Consider the following 23,898-nt stretch of genomic DNA (forward strand, 5'->3'; position numbering starts at 1 on the left):
CAAGGATTCTGACCACATTTTATTAGGATGATATTGTTTAAATAATGAAAACAAATTATATGAGGAGAGTAGCACAATTAAAAACAAAATCAGTAGTACACATGTCACAATAATCAAAAGTCCGAAGTCAGGCCATTCTCAGAGAGAAAGATTATAACAGTGATTAATACTCATTATAGTCATTCATTCATTAGCCAACATGAGAGGATTTAAATATCCCCATCTCTGCCACTTCAGGTATCCACTTTTTTCTCAAAAGAAATCTTCTTCCATGCCTCTTATGCTTTCTACAGATTTGGTATTTTCCATTCTGGTGTCTGCTAAGTCTGTACTTACTTCTCATCTCTTTTTTTTTTTTCTTTTTTACTGCTAACACTTACATGAATGCCCAGTTCCCAGGGTTTTAGGTAAAACTCCATCCATTCTCTTCCTCCTAACACGGCCTGTTGGAGAACAAAATGCTTATCTTTGAACCCATTATTATTGTTATTATTATTTCTTTATTCTTTGCTAACTTTGTTACTGTAATTGTTAGAATAGATTACATGTGAAACACTCACCTGTGACCTCCGCACACCACAGGGCAGTGACTCAGAAGCTCAGAACCTCCCTCACACTTTCAGGTCCTTCCTGCCCATAACAACTGGTCAAGTCCAGTCTATGATCTGCAGTGCGCTTCTTCAGGACCTTCTGGTCCCTGCCATACTTGTGTGTATTTTAACCCAAGGGGATATTTCTCAAAGTATGTTCCATAGCCTACCATGTGTCAAAATGCTGGTTCATGAATCTCACTCCAGAGATCCTCCAGAATTCAAATATTATTGAGCTCTTGCAGGAAATAGTTTATACTTAATTTTGGGACTGGAGATGATAGAACCAGGCACACACAGCACCTCCAATGTTAGTAGAGAAAGCCCCAATGTATCTTCTCTATTCACTGGCCTCTTTCAAAACACCAATTTCAGACTTTGAAAGTGTCCTCATTGAACATCACTGTCACCACCTTAATTCAATGTTTGTCTTTCTTTGTATCTACTTTTCTATGCTGGAGACTCTTTTATTTCCATATTTCTTTCTTTTTAAAGTTTTTACCCTCATTAGTAGTAACACATAAATAAAAATTTTCTAAAAGATACTACACAGAACAATGTAGTATGTGAAAGGTGGTGTTTCAAATCAATGAGAGGATGAATTATTCATTTATTCCTGTTAAGATCGCTGAACAATTACTTGGAAAATTAACAATTTTCTAACACATCATCATGTAGTATACCAAATAAGTTTTAGAGAAATTATCCTTATAGATGCTAGATTAAAATATGTATGGTTAAAAAATAAAAAATAGGGCAAGGAGAGGTCAATGGAAGGAAAAGGAGACATATGTAAAACTTTCAACAATAAAGAATTTAAATAAATAAATAAAAATATGTAATTGAGATTGATCATATGATATGAGGTTTTTTCCAAGTATGAAATCAAAGGCTGAAAACACAAAAAAAGATAATTTTATGTCTTCAACAAAATTTAAAATGTGTGTATTGCAATAAAATACCATGAACTAAGTAGGCGATTTTCAACCAGTGTGCTACAAGAATTTTTAAAGCATACAATACTGTACCTGACTATTTAGTCAGGGACACTAACCTCTTTTCCCTGATTGTCAAATAAAAAAATGACAACAGCCAACACAATTACCATCCAGTGTAAATCAATTAAGATTATACTTATTTTTGTTTGTCAGATCAGCAAAAATATAATATATTTTTGGTGTGACACAGAATTTTAGTAATTAGTTTATGTGTGCCATGAGATAAGAAAAAGGTTGAAAATCATTTATGGAAACAAAACAATTCATGAATAGGGAAAATATTTGCAATACGTGGGAGATAAGAGAATATTTTGAATAGATTCAAAAGCACTTACAATTAGTAAGTAAAAAAATGAATACCCCATATGGAAAATAAGGACAGATTAAGAAGTACAAGTGACTATCCTATCTAATAAAAGAATAATATGCAAATTGACTGTCACTCCAACACACAAGATGGCTGCCCCCATGTGGTCAAAGATGGCTGCCCCAATGTGGACACAAGATGGTCACCACAAGATGGCCAGCAGGGGAGGGCAGTTAGGGTGACCAGGCCAGCAGGGGAGGGCAGTTAGGGGCAAACAGGCTGGCAAGGGAGCAGTTAGGCATCAATCAGGCTGTCAGGGGAGTGGTTAGAGGGTGATCAGGCTGGCAGGCAGAAGCAGTTAGGGGCAATCAGGAAGGCAGGGAGGCGAGAAGTTGGGGCAATCAGGAGCCAGCAGTCCTGAATTGTGAGAGGGATGTCCGACTGCCCATTTAGGTAGGATCAGGCCTAAACAGGCAGTTGGCCATCCCTCAAGGGATCCCAGATTGGAGAGGGTGCAGGCTGGGCTGAGGGACACCCCCAACCCCCGTGCACAAATTTCATGCACCGGGCCTCTAGTTTATTTAATAAAAGCAAATTCAAATTAACACAATGTGATCTAATTTGCCAGCTAGCAAATTAGTGAAGATAAATGAGATTAAAGATACACAAGAGTTGTCCAAGATTTAAAGGTGCAGGTGCATTCACACAGTGCTGGGGAAAGTAGAAATTTTGCATAATCTTTTGGGAGAAAAGTTGGGCGAGCATATTTTTAGAACCTGAAGGTGAGTATTAAAAGATTATTCCCATTTAGACTAGCAATCACATTTCTAGAAGTTTATCTTAAATAATTAAGATATGTGCAAGGAATGGTCTTCAAGAATATTCACATCATTTGTGCTATAAATTGTATAAAACTGAAAACAATGCAAATATCCCCCAAAATAATAAATTGAGCAAATTGTGATATTTTCACATAATGAAATATTTGCAATCATTAAAACTTATTTTAATGTATATTTTGAAATGACAATGAGTTCATATTCTTTTGAGAAGATAAAATTAATTATGCAATACAATTTTCTGCATTATCCCATTTTAAAATAAGAAAAATATTATTTATAACACAATGTCTAACAAGGCATATATAAAGAAAAAATAAGAGTAGATGAAGGGAATGGAGATATCTTTTCTTCATTTTCTGGTTTTGTTTTCATATACTGTTTCTATAGCTAGTTCATCTATCACTTGTGTAAAATAACTTGATAAAACAATAACCTCCCAGCAATGACTCTGGCTCTTACATATATGGGTGTGTATGGTGTGAAGGCATGTGCAGTGAATCCTCAGCCACCTGGTGCGTAGCAGGATGGCCAGAGTGCACTCCCCAGACCAGCCCTCCAGGAGCCCTCTGTCCAGCTGCTGGCCATCACAGAGGTGAATGTCAGAGTGGTTGCCTCTATGAAAAACATGTATGTCCTGGTATGTCCCAGATTCCATTTCAATGTCAAATACTTTCCTTTTAAAATAAATAATAAAAAAAACATTTTTTTCATTTGTAGATCATGTAATAATTTACAGTATTTTCATCACACTCTATTTCATGTGATGTTAGAGATGACATGATTTAATGGAAGAAGCACAAGGTCAAATCACAGCGTGGCTGTGATGTGTAAAGCTCACCTGAGTCTCAGTTTCAGCATCTATAAAACAGTGATAAACATAAGGTTAATATGAGGGTGAAATAGGCAGCCATTTAAAATATTTAGTTCTGCATCAGACACATACTCCCTCAATAAACACTCAATGTTATTTTATTAAGGTTTTTTTAATAAACAATCACAATAATACAATGAGATAAAAGAAGAAAATGGGGATCCGTTTCCAATTTTTAGAGATATTGGAAAAAGACCCCCCAAAATATCTAAAATTGCTGAATAAAATTAATGGAAGCTTGTGTCTTATGATCATAATATCTGAGAATTGAATCTGCTGTTTTCAAATATCTTTTTTTAGAACCTGAAGGTGAAAAATCAAAGTGTGTAAATAAGAAGAAACAAATGCCAATTTCCAGATTTTTGTGTGTGTGCTTAATTGGAAAATACAGTCAAACAATGGGTTTCTTCTATCTTACAAACACAGACTTTATGATAGTTTTTTCTCATAATTGGAAAGGAATAAAAAAGAAAGGACTATTTGAAATTTGCATTGCATAATATTAAGGGGTGGCCAAGTAATGAATCAGTGGCAACATTTCAAATGAAACAGAAAAGATTGCAATATAGCATGCCTGGCCAAGAAATTCAGACATTCGGCCATAATTTGAAAAACTGTCTCCTCCTCTTGCTGTCTAGATCCTTAAAGACTAATACGGTTATCTGAGTGGAAGTTATTTTTGCTTATGTCTACTATTTCTCCATTTCTTTCTCTTATCTAATTATTAGCACCGATAAAAATAGTAATTTGTGCAATTTAAGTGACACATCTATATATATAAAAGCCTAAGCGACCGTTATAACGGGACAACCAGACTACCAGATGACCTTCCGATAGCTATGGCATGCACTGACCATCAAGGGGCAGACACTCAATACAGGAGCTGCCCACTGGTGGTCAGTGCACTCCCACAGCCAACCTCCCATGGCCAGCCAACCTCCCACAGTCCCTCCCCCTGGCCAGCCCCAATTGGCCCCGATCAACTGCCACGCCAAGGGACCCCACCTGTGCATGAATTTATGTACCAGGCCTCTAGTTATTTTATGAAAGAAAACAAGTCAGCTGTTCACCTTTGCATTTATCATTGTTGGCATTGGGAAAAGAAATTGTATAGCTAATGTGTAACTGGTTAGCTGTGAGTGGATCAATCCAGTGCTAATTGCTTCATGAAGAGCATTAACCTATGTGTTTTCATGTGTTTTTTCTCTTATAGAAAGCAGAGATTGCTATTGCCCCTCTGACAATCACTTTGGTCCGAGAGGAGGTCATTGACTTCTCTAAGCCCTTCATGAGTTTGGGCATATCTATCATGATCAAAAAGCCTCAGAAATCTAAACCAGGAGTGTTTTCCTTCTTGGATCCTCTGGCCTATGAGATCTGGATGTGCATAGTCTTTGCCTACATTGGTGTCAGCGTGGTCTTGTTCCTAGTTAGTAGGTTTAGTCCATATGAATGGCACACAGAAGAGCCAGAGGATGGAAAGGAAGGACCCAGCGACCAGCCTCCCAATGAGTTTGGCATCTTTAACAGCCTCTGGTTCTCCCTGGGTGCTTTTATGCAGCAAGGATGTGACATTTCACCCAGGTTAGTTTCAACAGTTTTTCACCAATTCCCCAGTATTGCTAAGTGTTGTGCAACTCATCTCTCTACATGTTTTTCCCCTGAAGGCAGAGCATTACTTGAAGCACAGAAAAAAATCCTTGCAATTTCCAAATTAATCTGAACATATTCATAGCCAAATTTTCCAAGATAGCATAATATATGGATACATCCCAATGGAAATTGAACATATGCAACTCACCAGAATTCTCAAAAAATTACTTAGTATTAATATTTCATTTAATGGTTTGACAGACAGAAACTAAAATCTATATTGTAAAAATGGGATTCATTTTCTTTTTGTCTCCTTTTCAAAATAAATTTTTTTTGGTTACTGTTGCTGGTCTTAATTTTAAAAAATTAATTTTGAATTTTATTTATATCCCATGTATCTGAAGGGAAATTTCTGTCATGGCATTACCTAAATCCTGAGTCAATATAATAGGTACTAGATACGCATTGTTCTGTATGACAATATATAACAAGCTAAGCAGTAGGCAGAGTGAGCAATGCAAACACTATGGTAGCTTTATAGAGATGTTTTTCACTATCTGTGGAGTCATAGCTCACTTTCTTTGGAAGCCACTGAGATGTTTTTCATTTTTGTTTGCCAAAAATGCAGCCAATCCCCTGTGCATAAACAAGTACCAATTTTGCCCTTAGAAAAAGTAGCTGAAGGCAGGAAAAACTGAAAATTAATTTTAAATAGTGACTTATATCAGTGTTGCAAGTATATGGATTTTTTTTTCAAAGAAATGTATGCATTCTCAAAAAGAAACAATTTAGCCAAAGAACAGTTTGTGTTCCTTAAGACCCAAGGAAATGGACCTGGAGAGCATTATGCTAAGTGAAATAAGCCAGTCAGAGAAAGATAAATATCACATGATCTCACTCATTTGTGAAATATAATGAACAACATAAACTGATAAACAAAAGTAGATCCAGAGACATAGAAGTATCGAACAGACTGTCACACCTCAGAGGGAAAGCAGGGAAAGGGAGGAGGGAGGTCAGAGATCAACCAAAGGACTTGTATACATGTATATAAGCATTACCAATGGACGCAGACAGTGGCGGCGGGGGGAGGGGGGGGGCGCGAGGGCATGTGCAGGGGGGCTGGGGAGAGGTTAAGGGGGGGGGAAAAGAGACATATATAATACTTTCAACAATAAAGAATTTTTAAAAAAAGACCCAGGGAAACTGTAAATGTACTTAAATTCTAACATGGAAATATAAATCCCTAACTCTCAATCAATGAAATGAAAAAAAATCAAAGTAAATGGAATAATGGTTTCAAAACTAGTCTTAAGCAAATACTAAGTTAAAATCAACTGGTGCCATTTATATGATAATGGTTGAGAGCATTTTGAAGCTAGAAACACCATGGAAAACATGACATGTGTCCTCACATTTAAAAAAAAAATGTTTAAATACAATTTGATACAGGAATTTAAAATAGTTTGATGGTCCCAATGAGTGAGATCAATTATAAATATGCCCTTCATTTTTTATTGATTCTATTCTCACTTTTCCTCTGCACTCATATTCACCCACATATCCCCGATAGCCAGAGAAAGGGTGAGGAGGAAACTTTTTTTTTAGGTTTGGCATCAGTTTTTAATGTTGTTGCTACACACTAACAAAGCACACACTTTGGTCTCATGTTGGCAGGGACAGAGAGAACATTTTTATGCCAGTATGTAAAGATGCTTTAGGACATAACTCATTCACTCTGATAAGAAATGGGCTATCAACAAATCTTGAAATATCATCAGTTTGAGACCAATCCTAGATCTTCATCTGGTCCACCCCACCTTAGCATATGTCTCATCCTTCCTGCCAGAGCTCTGAGTTAAGGTGAAAACCAGTTCTCTCAGAAGGTCTTCTACCAACTTAAATCTAAGACCTCACCCACTTTTAATATGTATTGCTGTTTTATGTGCCACCAAGAGAAAAACAATGCTGCCAACTAAGCCATGATACTGTGTTTTATCTCAGTTAATGTAGGTTGCATCTAATATCAAATATGCTAAATATTAAGGGGGGTAATCAATGAATTAGTAAGTATTCCTCTTTTGTACCTAAAGGAAAGGTATTAAGTTCCATAGTTCTGCCCAATAACAATAAAAAGAAAAAAGTTCCCATATTTTCAGTGGCATTTATACAGTTCATATAGCATAGACAACATCAAAGTATAGAGAAATACTAGAATCATTCTTGAGTAGATTATCAGAAAATTAAATAATATTGCAATTGTTATTTTTAAGCACGCATGGTAAATTGATGGTATTTCTTTTCTTTCTCTCTGTTGGTTAGAGAAAGGAAAATGTGCATTATCTTATCCATTTTAGATCCCTCTCAGGTCGAATTGTTGGAGGTGTTTGGTGGTTCTTTACACTCATCATTATATCATCTTACACCGCTAACCTCGCTGCTTTCCTGACGGTTGAGCGCATGGTCTCCCCCATAGAGAGTGCGGAAGATCTGGCCAAACAAACAGAAATTGCCTACGGAACATTGGATTCAGGGTCAACAAAAGAATTCTTCCGAGTAAGTTCAGGGAAAAACTAACAATGAAATGTTCATGATTTTTAAATTCAGGCAATTTTGCCAACAGTGATATTATGGGCTCTAGCCACTGTAGGCTTTGCAAACGCAGTGGTAACTGCTATGTTTAATGCTAATACTTCTATGCGGATTCTATAATCATTTTAACTTCCAAAAACTAATTGATTTATTTGCATTGCAAGAGGGACCTTCTCTAATAAGAGTAACAACAAAAAGGTAATTACAACAACTTTATAACATAATCTATCCGGAAGATTCCAGTGCTGATCATGCTATGATACTGCATCTGGCAAGTTTGTATTTATGTGTGTGTGCTTGGGGGCTAAGAGCATAAAAATGAAAGCAAGAGTGTTGTTTTTCCAAAAAATAATACATTTAACTTTCTGCATTTGAAAACCTTAATTGCAGGTTATCTTCCCTACATGAGGTACATTATTCTATAATCTCTTTTGTAGTAATAGATTTCAAAGCAATATATTTGCTTTCTCACAAGATAATGGTAGCAAAAACTATTAAGTTTTGGACATCTCTGTGAGATGTTGCATGGCATTTTGTTTGCACTAATTCCTCTGCTTTTGCAGATAAAGTTGTTCAAAGTGACATAATTGCATTTTACATATGAATATGATCCCTTTGGCTTGTCATTAGGATGGTAGGTATATTTGTTGTTTTGCTTTTATAGTTGCTTGCTTCATGAGGATGATTTTTTTTTTTTTTTTACTCAGTGAACCTCCTTTACTCTGGTTCTACTTAAATCCAGAGATACAGGGTTGGTAATGTCTGATCAGAGTTCAGGGTTCATTTTGTGACTTCAGAACGAAAGTATATAACTACATAATAATGAAGCCATTTTGTTTTACCTTCTTTCAATTGTTTAAAGAAGACAAGATATAATTCACTTTAAGCTTTTGTGGAAAAATGAAAGCCCTTTAAAGGAAGTTTCTTGCTTATATTCAGTTGTTGAGAGATTATACTTTCATTTTTAATGCATATATTTTTGTTTTCTCATTCAACTTGGGAATTAAATACAACAAAATGTTCTACTCCTTAAGAAAGACTTAACTTTCATGTACTTGAAATTTCAGTAAGCTATTTCTCTTTTTATTTATTTACTTTATTTTATTTTTTTTAATCCTCACCAGAGGATATTTTTTTCCATTGATTTTTACAAAGAGTGGAAGGGAGAGGGAGAGACAGAGAGAAACACCAATGTGAGAGAGACACATTGATCGATTGCCTCCTGAATGGGCTGGGAGCCTGCAACGGAGGTATGTGCCCTAGACAGGAATTGAACCCGGGACCCTTCAGTCTTCAGGCCGATGCTCTATCCACTGAGCCAAACTGGCTAGAGCTATTTTTCTTTTTAAAAATGATTTGATTATTATGGAGAACAGTATGGAGTTTCCTCAAAAAACTAAAAATGGAACTCCCATTTGATCCAGTGATCCCACTTCTAGGAATATATCCCAAGAAACCAGAAACACCAATCAGAAAGGATATATGCACCCCTATGTTCATAGCAGCACAATTCACCATAGCTAAGATTTGGAAACAGCCTAAGTGCCCATCAGCAGATGAGTGGATTAAAAAACTGTGGTACATCTACACAATGGAATACTATGCTGCTGTAAAAAAGAAGGAATTCTTACCATTTGCAACAGCATGGATGGAACTGGAGAGCATAATGCTAAGCGAAATAAGCCAGGCAGAGAAAGATAAATATCACATGATCTCACTCATTTGTGGAATATAATGAACAACATAAACTGATGAACAAAAATAGATCCAGAGACAGAGAAACATCAGTCAGAACGTCAAACCTCAGGGAAGGTAGGGGAGGGTGGGGGTAAGGGGGAGAGATCAACCAAAGGACTTATATGCATGCATATAAGCCTAATCAATGGACACAGACAACAGGGGGGTGGAGTCATGAATGGGAGGTGGGGGTTAATGGGGGAATAAGGACACATATGTAATACCTTAATCAATAAAGAAATTTTAAAAAATGATTTGATTATGCCCAGCCAATGAGCCCCAATGGTTGAGCGTTGACCTATGACCCAGGAGGTCATGGTTTGATTCCAAGTCAGGGCATATGCTTGAGTTGTGGGCTGGGTCCCCAGTAGGGGAGTGCAGGAGGCAGCCAATTGATGATTCTCTCTCATTATTTATGTTTCTATCTCTCCCTCTCCCTTCCTCTCTAAAATCAATAAAAATATATTTAAAAAAATAAAATATATATTATTTGATTATAAAATCCTGATATATTACAGATGTTTACATTAATACTTAATCAAAACAAATCACTCTAAAACTCAGTCAAACCCATCTCTGGGCATTGTTTAAAAAAGACACCACACACTGAACAACATCCTTGTCAACAATGTGGAGTGTTGCTAGTAGAGATAATATAAAATGTATAAGTTAATTTAAAAGTAGTAGTGGATTTTTCTAAAATTATAAATCATAGTCATGACAATAAGTATTATTAACAATTGTTTAATTACTGACTATATTCCAGTCTATAAAGTTGAATAATGGGAACATATTATTCTAACACATTTTAGCACAATCTCTGTGCTTAGCTGGAAATCTGTGTTTATAACTGCTTCCACCCAAAGTGGATAGGTAAAATTTAGTAACTTTGCCTAGAAACCATTATTTGTATTTATCAAAACAGAGTACAAGTTTATGCTGTAAGTTGCATTTTACTGGAAAAATGATGGCTGATATTTATGTAAATAAAGCAAATATTTGCAAATTCATCATTCTGCCTTGAGTGACAAGGGAGAAAGAAACATCATGCTGATTCCTTGAAAACACTTCAAAAATAACTCACCATAAAGATCTTTGCCAACAAGCACACTGAACATGTTTATTTCTAATTTTTATAGAGCTTTAAAAAGCTGCTCAAGTTCTACAACCTGGTGAGATAGATAACGGAATATATTGATAAGAAATAAAGGAATAAGGCTAGTTGCTCCCCAGCCTGCACAGCATTTCATACAAACCCTGTGACCTTTCTCTCCCACCCAACTTCAGTTTTTAAACTGAAAGAGTTTTATAAGTAGTTTTATTGTTGCAGAGTTAAATAAGTAGGTATTTATTGTTGCAGAACTGTCTGAACCTAATGGGACAAGGATATAATTTTCCTTCGCGGCACACTTTCAGGAATTCATAAATTTGGGCTCCAATAAAAATCTCATTCATTTTCTTCCCTGTGTTCTCCTTCCTTTCCCATAGATGATGACCTGGTTTAAAGAAACCATTTGTCTAACAGGTGGAGGAAACAGAATGTGAAGGGTATTTTTGTGCTTGTCAAAATGTTTTCTCATAGGAACACAGTAACGGTACATCTATCAGCTCCACTCCACTGCCTCAGGCGCTGACCTGTACTCTGCGCTTCAAAAATGTCATAGTTATAACCAACTGCGAAAAGAATGAGGCCACGGGGGGAAATTACAATGGAATTCAACTTTTGCCTTGTTTTGGCCCATTATGAAACTTACATGATCATATTCAGGGCATCCTTGTTAAGCATAAGCATGGAGGTATTTAAAGAAAGTCTGTTACTTGATAATGACAGTCCTGCTGTTTAGGTATTTTTACATTATTATACACCTTATTTGAACACACTGACTCTCATTTCCACGTAGATTTTATCCTGTGCTTATTTCAGTCATCAGTGAAATCATGAATGCATAAATAAGGTGGATTACTGCCTCAGGGCTGATAATATTATCAAATAGTGCATTGATGAGCTTAGTCTTGCTGCACAAGCTACTAGAAATGGAAATAATTCACCTGATAACCATGTAAATATTTACTGTAATGAGTGACATTTGTACATACTGGTATTTTCTATTAAAGGCATAAATGGAAGAATACTTAACTAATGAAAAATTAAAAAGACAGAACATTTTAAAAACTTGTTTTTAAGTAATGAAATAATGCTTTATATCAGATAGTTTTCCATGCATTGAGTTTAACAATAAAGGTTAAATAAATAAATCTGAGATTAATTTTCTAATTTCAAAAATAATGACTTTTATATTAACATTGCTTATTACCTTGAGTCTATTCACTCCCCAAACCTGATCTTTAAATAAGTAACACAGTTGAAGGTTTTAGGGACTTAAAAGTTCCATTGTCACTATATTTCTAAGTTTGCTGAGTCTGCAGAAATGTCCTCGTTTTAGCCTGTCTCATCAAATTTATAAAGATGTGCTTGCCCTCACTCCTTAGCAAACACCCTCTTGTAGTCACAGATAAGGAAAAGGGATTTATTTCCAGCCCTTCACTTCTGAGTCTCCCCACCCACCCCTTCACCATCTGAATGTGATCTTATCATAGCCGTGCCCCTTTAAATCAGAATTTCTAAATATTAACTGAGTGACAAATTATGTAAATGTTTTTCAAAAATATTGCTTTCATCTTTCCTTTATTTTCCACTGGGAGTCTATATTTTACCATTTCTATAATACTTAAGTCCTGCTAAATGTAGCTTAACTACACTATGGATTCCTCTTCTGGATTTGGGGAGAATTAATCCAACTTCTTTTGAACTTAAGGTACATGTAATTCAATATATTTAAACAAAGGCAGCAATAATATCCTCACATTAATATTATCTGAATGGACTTCTAAAAAATATCAATGCCTAATGGTACTTGACTTCTTAAAAATGAATTATTTGCTTTGATATTATGTCTCATTCTATAGTTAAATTGTCTTTATAATTACCAAACTCTAAAAACACTCTTTTTCTCTTTTGTTATGTTAGTTTTGTTTAGCTATTCTTTGTTCCTTTAATAAGATACAGAACAGTAACTGGAAAATTGTCAAATTACTAGCATGATTTCAAAAAATATTTTAAAAACATATCTCAGTTAAAATAATACTCAGTTTTTATTTCTTCTGTTTTCAACATAGTATACAATGTAATATATATAATATATATGGAACTCAATATCTTTTTGGGTGAAACTCTCAAGTTATCAATATATTTTTAAAGTCATTATATGCCTGAGGGGTATTTAGCAACACTTCCCTAAATTGAAAGGTTCAAAACATATATTTAAGGGCAATCTGTATTAAGTGACCCAGAGAGTTTATGATTTTCCGAGATTAGAACTTATAAATTGGAAGAGTTAGTTCTCTGGGAGATAACTCAATTACTAAAGCTGGAATAAGTGAGGCCTGGCAAAACAGCCTCCCTTGTGGGTATCATTCTGAACCCAAACACCCCTCTATCCTGGAAGCAGAGAGAATCTTTACAGCTTAATTGTAGTGATGGCATGGACTTTCCTAACGGGAGGACTTCTGCACCCAGAGGCAAACTTTATTACCTAAGCACACACACGCATCACAGTCTTTATATCATGAGATATTTTTTCAGTGTTAATAACATAAAACATTTCATAGGACACTACAGGATGTCTATTTCCCATCTTGATATTTATCACCTTTTGAATATACATTAATACAAAATATCGGGTTTTTTATATGTACCTCTCTTATTGTGTGTGGCTTATTATACAAGTATATTGACTAAATCCCATCTTCCAAAACCAAAAGTATGAATACAACTTTCATTAGCTTCTTTCTTTCACCACCTGAATAATTTGCTTTTGCCCCAAACCATGTATTCTTCATTTGCTATTCAAGATACTTGTTTTTTGAAGATCTGTTTCTTGATAAGTCTATGTTCTGGTAAACAAAGGAAGGTCAATGTAAATAAATATACATTCTACTCAGGAGCTGGCCTCATGCATAGATTAAAGTCTGAATGAAGTCTACATTACTTTTTCTTTGGATCCAAATGCAAAATTTTAGCACCTTGTTATTGAACAAATGCAATTACGCCAGATGAAAGTCTGCATATGATATTGTAATATCAAGCATCAAAAAGGAGTCAGCCTTTTCTATTTTATCAAATATATCCATTGGGGACATTCGGATGTATTTTCCCATTTAAATTTGGATATATTTTCACATTTAAATTTCTGTGGATAAAAAAAAATTCTAAATGAATGCAAATACTAGCAAACAGATCTGGATAAATTAAGTGGTGGTGGTAATGTAGAATCCAAATGGACAAAAATAAATATGTTTCTTGGCTGAAATCAGGGAATTAGAATGACTAACTCTCCAAAATATAAAGTGGGAAAACAGGACTCACTTCTCTTTAAAGTTTAACGTATGCTCTATTTGGAGATTTTGTTAGGAAAAGTCTAAACATGTTTTGGTAGGCCTAGAGTTTGATTCTTGTGTTAGGGATATTTGGTTTGTAAACTATGGTGGTTTTTTTTTTCCCCTTGTGCTCAACTTGATACAGACTGCACTTTTTTTAATAATATATGTTCCTATTGATTCAGAGAGAGGGAGGGAGCGGGAGAAAGAGATAAAAGCATCAATGATGAGAGAGAATCATCAATGGGCTGCCTTCTGCACGCCCCCTACTGGGGATTGAGCCCTTGACCTTAAATCAAACCATGACCTCCTTCCTGATTCATGGGTCAGAGCTCACCACTGAGCAACACCAGCCGGGCTAGACTGCACTTTTTGTATACATCTTATTAGAATGGTTTTCATTAAAATTTTGAGGCATGAAAAAGGGTTTAAAAAGTAATGTAAGCCGAAACCGGTTTGGCTCAGTGGATAGAGCGTCGGCCTGTGGACTGAAAGGTCCCGGGTTCGATTCCGGTCAAGGGCATGTACCTTGGTTGCAGGCACATCCCCAGTGGGAGGTGTGCAGGAGGCAGCTGATCGATGTTTCTCTCTCATCGATGTTTCTAACTCTCTATCCCTCTCCCTTCCTCTCTGTGAAATATCAATAAAATATATTAAAAAAAAAAAGTAATGTAATAAATCTCCACATTTCTTATAATTCAAGTACAGTGTTAAAAGGTATTTTACAAAGCTAAAATTAAATCTTACTTGGTCCTTTTCCAATTTACCATGAATGTGATACAAAACATGATTTTAAATGTTCAGCTCTCTTTACAACATTCTGAATTTTTTTTAAAAAAATAAGTTGTTCTTAAGCACTTGAGTAGAATCATTATTATGACAAGAAATAACAGCTTCTTCAAATAACACATTTAAATGTCATTTCGATGATTTTCTTAAATAGTTTTAAAAGGCTGTTTTCTAATTGTAAAATCATGTTATTACAGTAAATTGGAGTTAGAGGGCAATGGAAAAGTACTGAAAGTTTTTATCCCTATCTTGGTTCTGTTAACGTGAGCATGTTGCTGCTTTTTTCCTTGATTTCATTTTATTTTCATTTCCTCCAGAGATCAAAAATAGCAGTGTACGAAAAGATGTGGACCTACATGCGGTCAGCGGAGCCGTCCGTGTTCACCAGGACTACCGCGGAGGGCGTAGCTCGAGTCCGCAAGTCCAAGGGCAAATTTGCCTTTCTCCTGGAATCCACTATGAATGAGTACATCGAGCAGCGAAAGCCGTGTGACACGATGAAAGTGGGAGGAAATCTGGATTCGAAAGGCTATGGAGTAGCAACGCCCAAGGGTTCCTCATTAAGGTGGGTGGAATAGTATAACAATATAACATGTGTTGTTATAGTATTCCACCTTCCCTGATGTCCCTGAGAGAATTATTTTGTTTTGTTTGTGAACATGGTATGTTTCTTTGTTTATCTGTTTTCTTTTTCTCCATTTCATATTTCTGGTCAACAATCAGGTAATTTTTTTTTTTAATTTTAGAGTAATCATAGTTGACGTATATTTTTTAAGGCCATATAAAAACCAAACTGGTTGAACACTAGCTGCTTCCAGTGGGCCTAAAACATGGGTAGCAAATGCTTCTATATCTCATCAACTTTTTTTTGGCCACTAAAACCTACACTCTCATTGTATCAGTAATAATTCTACATTTTATCATTTTTTTTTAAATTATGCCTGCCTACTAGTTTTTGAGTAAGAAGACATCCACCTCTTCATAGCAAGCCACTTTTTTCCATTTCAATGTTTCATTTATTATAACATCATTATATTTTAGATTATCCTGAGGTTGTATTGGTGCTAACTTTGTAATCAGATCTATTTATAAATGCTACCATGATCACAGGGAAAACTGGGCTCTGATTTTATAGTACTTACTCAAGCCACACTCTCACCTGTTTGCAAAGGGAGTGTGGTATAAGTAAGATCTGTAAAATGAGGTCCAATGGCAATCCAAAACTGTTCACACGTAAACCCCTAAAATGTGATTCATGAGCAATACACATGTAGATAATCCACATGTGTTAAAAGTGAGACCTTCATTCTTAAGGAAATGTTGGTGAAAACTGCCCTTTTCACCCTTTTGGTCCTGGACATAGAGGATTCACATGTTTATGTCCAGGAGGCAGAATTTCCTATTTTCCTTAAGGAATAAAGGTTGCTGTTGAACTTCTGGGGCTAAAGCAAAGTTGGAGTCAAAAGTGATGACTGACACAGTACTCTGGTCTCGGTGCTGCTTAAGAGAGATTCATGCAAAGCACAGGAACAGATTCAAGAAGAAATCAGAATCTTTTCTAAAGGACTTAACCAAGAACCTGGTTTTGAAAAATGATGTCTCTGGTAAGCCTTTGAAAAATGAAGGTAATGAGACCAGTACTATTGCCCAGCAGGAATGAAAGCAATATAAAAACTATAAGATTGCTTTCATTGGTTTCAAAGAGGGAACTGCAATGTGTTTTGGATCTCTGTGTTGGGCGGAGGAGGATTTGAGACAAATATAAGAAACAAATGCTATTGCTGGAAAGGGTGTACTAAACCAATATTCTGTTTTTGCAAGCTACACTGTCATAATTAGTGAGGGGCTTGATGGTATGTTCATAAGGGGCCATTTTAAGGGGAGATAGGACAAAATTAGCCAGTGAAGACAAATTTGGATGTGGACTTTGGCAATTCTGAAGCCAGGTTTATGTGACCATCCCTCCCATATGGAACTGGAGAAATGTGCAGGGAGAAAGCCAAACAAATAAATTATCCATCACTACCCCAAAGACTTCAACCATTCAGCAACTTCAGCAGGCATCAGGAGAGTTGATCTTTGAGGGTGTGTTTTATATAATACAATGTGAAAATATCTAAATTCAATGAGGCCAAGTAGCAAACAAATTTTTTATTTAAGGAGCAGTTATAAGAGCATCTTAGTGTAAATAATTTAAAAGAAATGGAAGGGGAGAGAGCCATGGTGGTTCATATGTAGATCAGTGTTCAGACTATTGATTCCATTCACTGGGTGTTGCTTTGGCTCTTAATTAATTCTCTGTGGATGTAGCTGCCTTGTCCTCTGTCTTGTGTCTACTGATAAAGTCAAGTTCCAGGGACTGAATTTAGCCTTCAGATATGCATTGATGGCCTGACTCACATTGATGGCAAGAGTTCCCTCTTAAATGTGCCACTTTGTCAAATCCACACTACAGGGCTTGTTTGGAGAGAAGCTGAAGGGCTTCATCTGTCTAGAACTGTATAATAATCAGCTATTGGCTTCCTCCTCTTTTCCTGTCCTTCCCTGGATCTTGTTAATGAGGCAATTGTGAAACTCTGCTTCCTGGATGGAGACTTTGTTTATGAGCTTTGTTTTATGCATGCCACAGTTTCCTGAGCAAGCTGGCCCCTGCATGCCAAAACCATAGTCATTTTGTCCTGTCTTTGAGAACATTGGAAGGACACTGAAGGCTAATCCCCATTCACCTAACCCCCCACCTCCCCACTCCCCCACTCCCAGCTCAGCTAAGCAAAAAGCTCATTAAGCTTAAATTCTTATTCTGTTTTGACTATGATCCCTCAGTTATAAAAGAGCAAACTAATAGAGATGGACTAATAGGCACCTTCTGAATAAATGATTTCGTTTTCAGAAGCAAATTCAAAGTAATTGCATCCATCAGAGCAAGATCCAGAAAGCATGCATACCTGCTTCAAGAGTGCCTTGAAACCTCTTTGCCTTATCTGCTCAGTACAGACTAAGTCTGTTTTCCTATAGGATCTATCTTCTTTAGCCAGGTCTTTAGGTTAATAGCTATGAATATCATAAGACTTGTGTGTTTTCTTGTCATTAATTATGGGTTTCTCACAAACTCTGCTGTTTTGATTCATTAGGCAACGTGAGACTCTAAGAAAAGGAAAACAGTAGTTTATCTTTTATGTAAGCTTAATCAGAGAATAACTAGCAATCTTCTGCTGGTCCAGAGTGTTTTAAATGTCTAGACCTTACTGTTTAATCAAAATCCTTCAGAAAAGAGCAAGAGTGTGGTATATAATCAGGATAGAACATCGGGACTTGGTTTTTAATGTAGACTTTAAAACAAATGCAATCAGGATCATCACAGAGAGTATATCTGTGACTGTGTTAAAAATATTACAACAGAGATGACTAGCACCCACTTTATGACAGATCACAATGTACAGAGTTCTTTATTTTCCAAAGATACTTTATTTCAGACTAGTGTTTGCTGGGCATACACGATAAAATGTTAAATGATTGAGTTATCATAGTTCTCAGTTCCAGAAAGTCAATAACTATGCTCAGCCATTACTGTTTTATTTAACTTTGACATAGGTTCACTAATTTTTAGGTGATAAAATGATGCCAGGTCTATTGATGCATTTAAATTTAGCATCTATAGATTCCCACAGAAAAAAAAAGGAGATCATTGCAAGTAAATGTACCTATAAGCTATAGATATCAATGAGTGAAAGAAATTAGATCTTACTGTCATTATTATTTATTTTTCAAGTTACCTTCTAAAAACTTTTTTCAGGTCTTGAGGGACAAAAAAGAGTAAATCTCTTCTTTTATATTATCTCTCAACTTTCTCCATACCTTGGTATTTCTTTTGAATCTTCTTTCCACATGCACAGTGTAATTTATACTCGTATCAATGTCATGGCCTTTCTTCCCATCCCTTCTTCAATACCCTAGAGACAATCCAAAACATTTGTGAAAACCTTTCTCTCGCTGAGAATTGTTTAAAGGTTGGTATTGCAATAGAATGTAAAGTTTAGGTAAAAGAGGAAGTATGTTTATTTTGACTTTACTATAAATTTTGCTATGGTACAAATATCTACCATACTATAGTACTTATTGCATAGTAGATTTTTATACTTTACTATCAAAATACTCTCTTTACTATATTATCTATATTGTAGTATAGATACTATGCTCTTGACTTTACTATGCAATAAATAAAACTGATAAAGGTTGTCTAGAGCAGTGGTCGGCAAACTCAGTAGTCAACAGAGCCAAATATCAACAGTACAATGATTGAAATTTCTTTTGAGAGCCGAAAACCGACTTCTGAGCATGGGCCACGAAGTTTCAATCACACTGTACGTGCACGCCCACACGTGGTATTTTGTGGAAGAGCCACACTCAAGGGGCCAAAGAGCCGCATGTGGCTCACGAGCCGCGGTTTGCCGACCACTGGTCTAGAGTGAATCATAATTTAGTTAATGCCAATTCACTGACTATTAAGTAGTTGTTAGATGAGAATACCTCATTTAAAGATATGTGTGGTGTCTGGTATCTGCAAGTACCTCCAGGGGACAAAGCAGTGAACCATAACTGAGACTTCCCCTGAAGTTTTGTAGGGGTTTGTATACTTGATCCTAATAACTGAAGCCAAGTTTTAAAAAACTAGCCTCCTATAATTTCTGTTCAAATTTTGCCTTCTCTAAAGATGTTTGTGGGACTGTGTCTAAAATAAGACAAATGTTCTGTCACATCCCCCTCCAAAAAAAATGATGTTTCAAAAAGAAAGCAGTTCCAAAAGAACTTGATCAGTAATTGGTGTGGGGGGAAAAATGAAGTCCATGGGACTTGCTGATGCCCAGCTGCAGGAACCTATGGCAATGTGAGCTATCTCTTTGAAACCAGACACATCACCCTTAGTTTACAAGAGGCAAGTCAGGGCCCCAAAGTACTAGGGTAGCAGGAGGAAGAAGTACTAAGAATGAGAATTAAAATAGCACATCTTTCATTGGACTCTTACTTTCAGTACTTAACACAATCACAGCCCGCATAGGACACTTGGCCCACATCTAGATCTGCATCAGGGTAAGTAGACTTCTCTGTAGGAGTTGGACTTTGAAGGATTTGTTAAGACAGGTGTATTAAACTTAATATTCAAATTTATGTATGAAAAATATATTATCCCTAAGGAACCACTTTCCCATTAAACATTAGCGAGACATATTTAGTCATCAGTTCAGGTATACTTGGAAGGTTTAGAAAAAAGTGTTTCTCTGGATGTAGTATGCAAGAATAAAACTGTAGTCTTTTGGGGGGATAACAAGTCAACTATTAATACTTAATGTAGACACTAAAAAACATAAAATTACATATTTTTAAGCTGAGTACTTAATATTACTGAGCAGCACTTGTTCTCAAAGCGAATAACCTTTTAATTTGTTTTCTGAAAATGAGTTGCAGGTGATTTGTACACAATTTTTTAAACTATTATAGAAAGAGATATGTTTTTGCTTATGAACATACTTCATTTTTCTTGGTTCCATATTAAAAGATGCTATAGATAACCTAGTGTGTTTTTTTATCTTAGTATGTTCTGGAATGTAGTCTATTGGGCTAGGGAATTAGAACACACACACACACATATATTAATTGTACCTTTCAGCATACACCCACAAAAATACACACAATCCCTGGTTGTGATATGCTTCAACATTTTCCCAGTTTGCTATTAGAGATGCGATGTTGATTGTGGATCGCAAGCATTTTGCATTCACAAACTGAGATGTCACCTGGTAAAGGTGTCAGTGCTGCATGTGTCCCCGAGGAAAATAAGCTCCTCTAGAATCCACATGCTTCCTCCTCCCCTTTCTAGATTTTGAGTACGGTAGGAAACAAAACTTTCCACTGCCATTTGAAATCTAGATTTTTCATTAAGCTCTTTCCTACAACTAAAAGATTAAAATTACAGTTCCCCATGAAAAGGGGGTGAGGGGAGAGGTGCTTTTTCTCCATTTCTTTAAGATTCACCAGGCATTATTATTCATTTTTGCCATTCTTCTCACTAAGAAGAAAAAAAAAAAGCTGATCAGATTACCCTTTTATTCATTTGCCAATTCATTGAACAGGCAGTTTCTGCATTCTAACTGAGCACTCACCAGGTCATTTTTAAGTTGTTCACTCTGGGGATGCTTTGTGAGTACTGTAGGTAACACCATGGTTGGAAAGTGTCTAAATTCAATGTGTAGCTATGGTACCTTCTCATCATTAAGCTAAGGAGCTGTATTATAGTAACTTGCCTAAGAAAATGAGTGATTTGTGGACATTTTAGTTTCTATCACTTCAAGGAGAATCAAATTGAACAAGATAAAACTGCTGCAAAAGAAGTTTGATAGTTTAAGCTCTCATAACCTGATCTGATGAAAGATCTCAGACAAAATTTCAATTCTGATAGCTCTAAGAAAAGCCAAAACTACTGTTCTTTAATTCCACATAACTGTTTATAAACAAATTCCATAGAGATAAAATAATCTGCCAAAAGGATATCTACATTATAAACAATTCAAATTAATTCAGTGTCAACACGCAACCAATGTGATGCAGAACCCATACCCAGCCAAGTTAAGCAGCCTTGACACACACATGCAAAGTGTATTCAGGAAACATAATGTGGTATCTAAGACCAGCATTCATAATCTGATATGTAATGAATGTGGTGTAGTTGGGCTGATGTCTACACTAGCAGTGTATTTACGTGTTTTTCCTGGGACATGTCTAGTAGCTAGACAGGTTCCATCTTTACAGTTCAGCTCACGAAGATGAATGGTTTTCAGAAGCAATTGCAGTGCTAGTGATCTGGTTAAAAAGGGAACACAAAGGAATAGCAAAGCAAGTGCATGAGGGTTCTGGGCGTTTCTACCCCTTTCTGTGCTGGTGGGTAGAAAAACCCAGATCTGGGTTCTAGAACTAAAGCTAAAAACACCAGAGCTGGAGAAGAAACATGCCCCCCTGCCAGGGCCCCAGCAATGCTGAAATCTAGAAAGAGCCATAAGTAAGATACCTTAGTAAGAAGATAAAATCCAGGTATTCAAAGCAATCTGTTGGCTTTGCTTCCATTTCCTCATATTCTGCATTCTCTGAGCCAATATTTAAGTGCTAAAAAAAAAAAAAAAAGTTGTTTTGCTTCTGCTGTGCATAATGTAGCTTTCTACCGTAGCTACAAAACTACTCTTTGGCTCTGTCAATACTCAATTAGTAAAGAAAATGTATCAGATTAATGTTCTTCCCTATAAGACCTCGGGCTATAGGACCATGACTTCTATAGGCAGTAAATGCCTTTGAACTTGACAACTATAAAGTCATCTTTATTTAGCTTAGGAGTAGCTGTAAATTGGTCCCCAGAACAGCAGCCAGGTCAAACAATCAGGGGTTTTTATTGTTGTTGTTTTTGGGCATTGTTTGTATAGGATCCTATTTTCCAGGGAAGGACAGTAGGAAAATCACCACCTGGCAGGCCTCAGCACAGGCTGCTGCAGAGGGAGGAGCCATTAAAGATCTCAGAGAGATCGTAACTCTTACATAACTCGTCCTAATCTGAACAGTTCGGTAGGAGCAAGAAGAGAAACATGACAAGCATGCAGAGTAGATTCCTTCTCCTTATTGTCCCAGGGACCTCTTAGCTGGGAATGTGGACGCAGGGCAGGGAGGGACTGCAGAAGAGAGGGAAGAAGGGAGGTCTTCATACATGGAATAATTAGTGATGTGAAGAATATTTTAGAATGTATGTTAGAAAAACACACAGAGGACTTTGGATAGTGTATGGCAATCAGATTTACCATAAAATTCCAAAATACCTACAATAAAATACTGTAAAGCTCACTTTATTATGGAGATGTAATATATTCCCAAATGTAGAGTTGTTATCTGATGTTGCTTTAATTCAGTTTTATATTAATGATAAACATCTAGTTAGTACATCACAAGTAAATATAGTAGTTTTCCATAAAAATGAAAATGTATCCATTTCTTTCAACATAGCATATAAGAAACCATTCATCTACAACTTTAGAAATTCCTTTTGTGTCTAAATATAATATCAGCCAAGATGGGGCTGGTTTATGATTCACATTTAAGAAAAGGAAAATAAAATGTTTGGCAGTCACTTGGAAAGAGCTGGAGAAATAGTAAAGATCCTGGTTTATAATTATATTTTATTTTAATTTAGCTGGGAAAAGTGGCTCATTTATTTTAATTGTGTTCCACTAAATCAGTCCTATACCTCTGTTTTCAGAATAAAATAATATACAGTTGAGATAACAGTGCCACACACACAGTATTACATGCAATTGGCCACACCTGAGTAGCAAATTACCATTTGACTCTCAAAATACCCAGTCCTGGCCCCAAGCCTTCTAGAACAAGCATTACATTGATCATGAGAATATTTTATAAATAATAATTATACTAACAGAAGTTATAAATACTGTGAACACATAGCATATCCTCTTTAATAGCAGAAAAGTCTTTTTCATGATTAAAAGGAGTTTATTTTAAATGGACAGATTCCATGCTTTCTGAAAACCTCAAAATCAGTGTTAGGAACTCATCCACAGAATGAAATACACTTTCAAAACTTTGTGAAACCACTTCAAAATGCTCCTCTAATATCCCACAACTCAATAATGACGAGAATTAAAGCCTAAAAATATTTCTACAATCAAATCTGTCTTTTAAAGTGTATAATACTAAAATGTGGGAGAAATCTATCATTTTAAATACCACTGACCATGATATGATATTTAAATATTACCATTTTAAATATCATACCACATCACATTGAAATAAATTAGATTTTATTTAGCTTACATTTTTTCCCCCTGGTATATTCAATCAAGAAATTGACACACAAATAATTGCTTTACAGAAATTTTAAAAATTCAGTCTGTTTTCTCTAAGTGTTATATATTTGGGAGTGTTAAAAATAAGAATTAAATTGGAGTCAATCAAACAAATGTGACACAAAGAGCTGCTCACTTTCAGAGAAACTATAAGCATGTGTGGCCGCCTCCATTGTTACTTCATGCACAATGTAGGAAACTGTCAAGAATGATCTAGAAGGCAGGCATCTGCTATCCTAAAACAG

The 23,898-nt window shown here is 35.9% G+C and overlaps 1 protein-coding gene across 6 annotated transcripts in view; it reads left to right on the forward strand.

The window, feature by feature from the left end:
* GRIA4 (glutamate ionotropic receptor AMPA type subunit 4) overlaps positions 1 to 23,898 on the forward strand; it is a 430,608-nt gene that overhangs the window by 365,767 nt on the left and 40,943 nt on the right. For all 6 annotated transcript variants that reach the window (XM_080641389.1, XM_080641388.1, XM_080641385.1 and 3 more), the window contains 3 exons: positions 4,822 to 5,192; positions 7,559 to 7,757; positions 15,074 to 15,321. In XM_080641389.1, the coding sequence (XP_080497515.1) occupies positions 4,822 to 5,192; positions 7,559 to 7,757; positions 15,074 to 15,321 (818 nt within the window). The remainder of the gene's footprint in view (positions 1 to 4,821; positions 5,193 to 7,558; positions 7,758 to 15,073; positions 15,322 to 23,898) is intronic.

The sequence above is a fragment of the Plecotus auritus genome (genome assembly GCF_963455305.1).
Source record: "Plecotus auritus genome assembly, chromosome: 9".
Lineage (NCBI taxonomy): Eukaryota > Metazoa > Chordata > Mammalia > Chiroptera > Vespertilionidae > Plecotus > Plecotus auritus.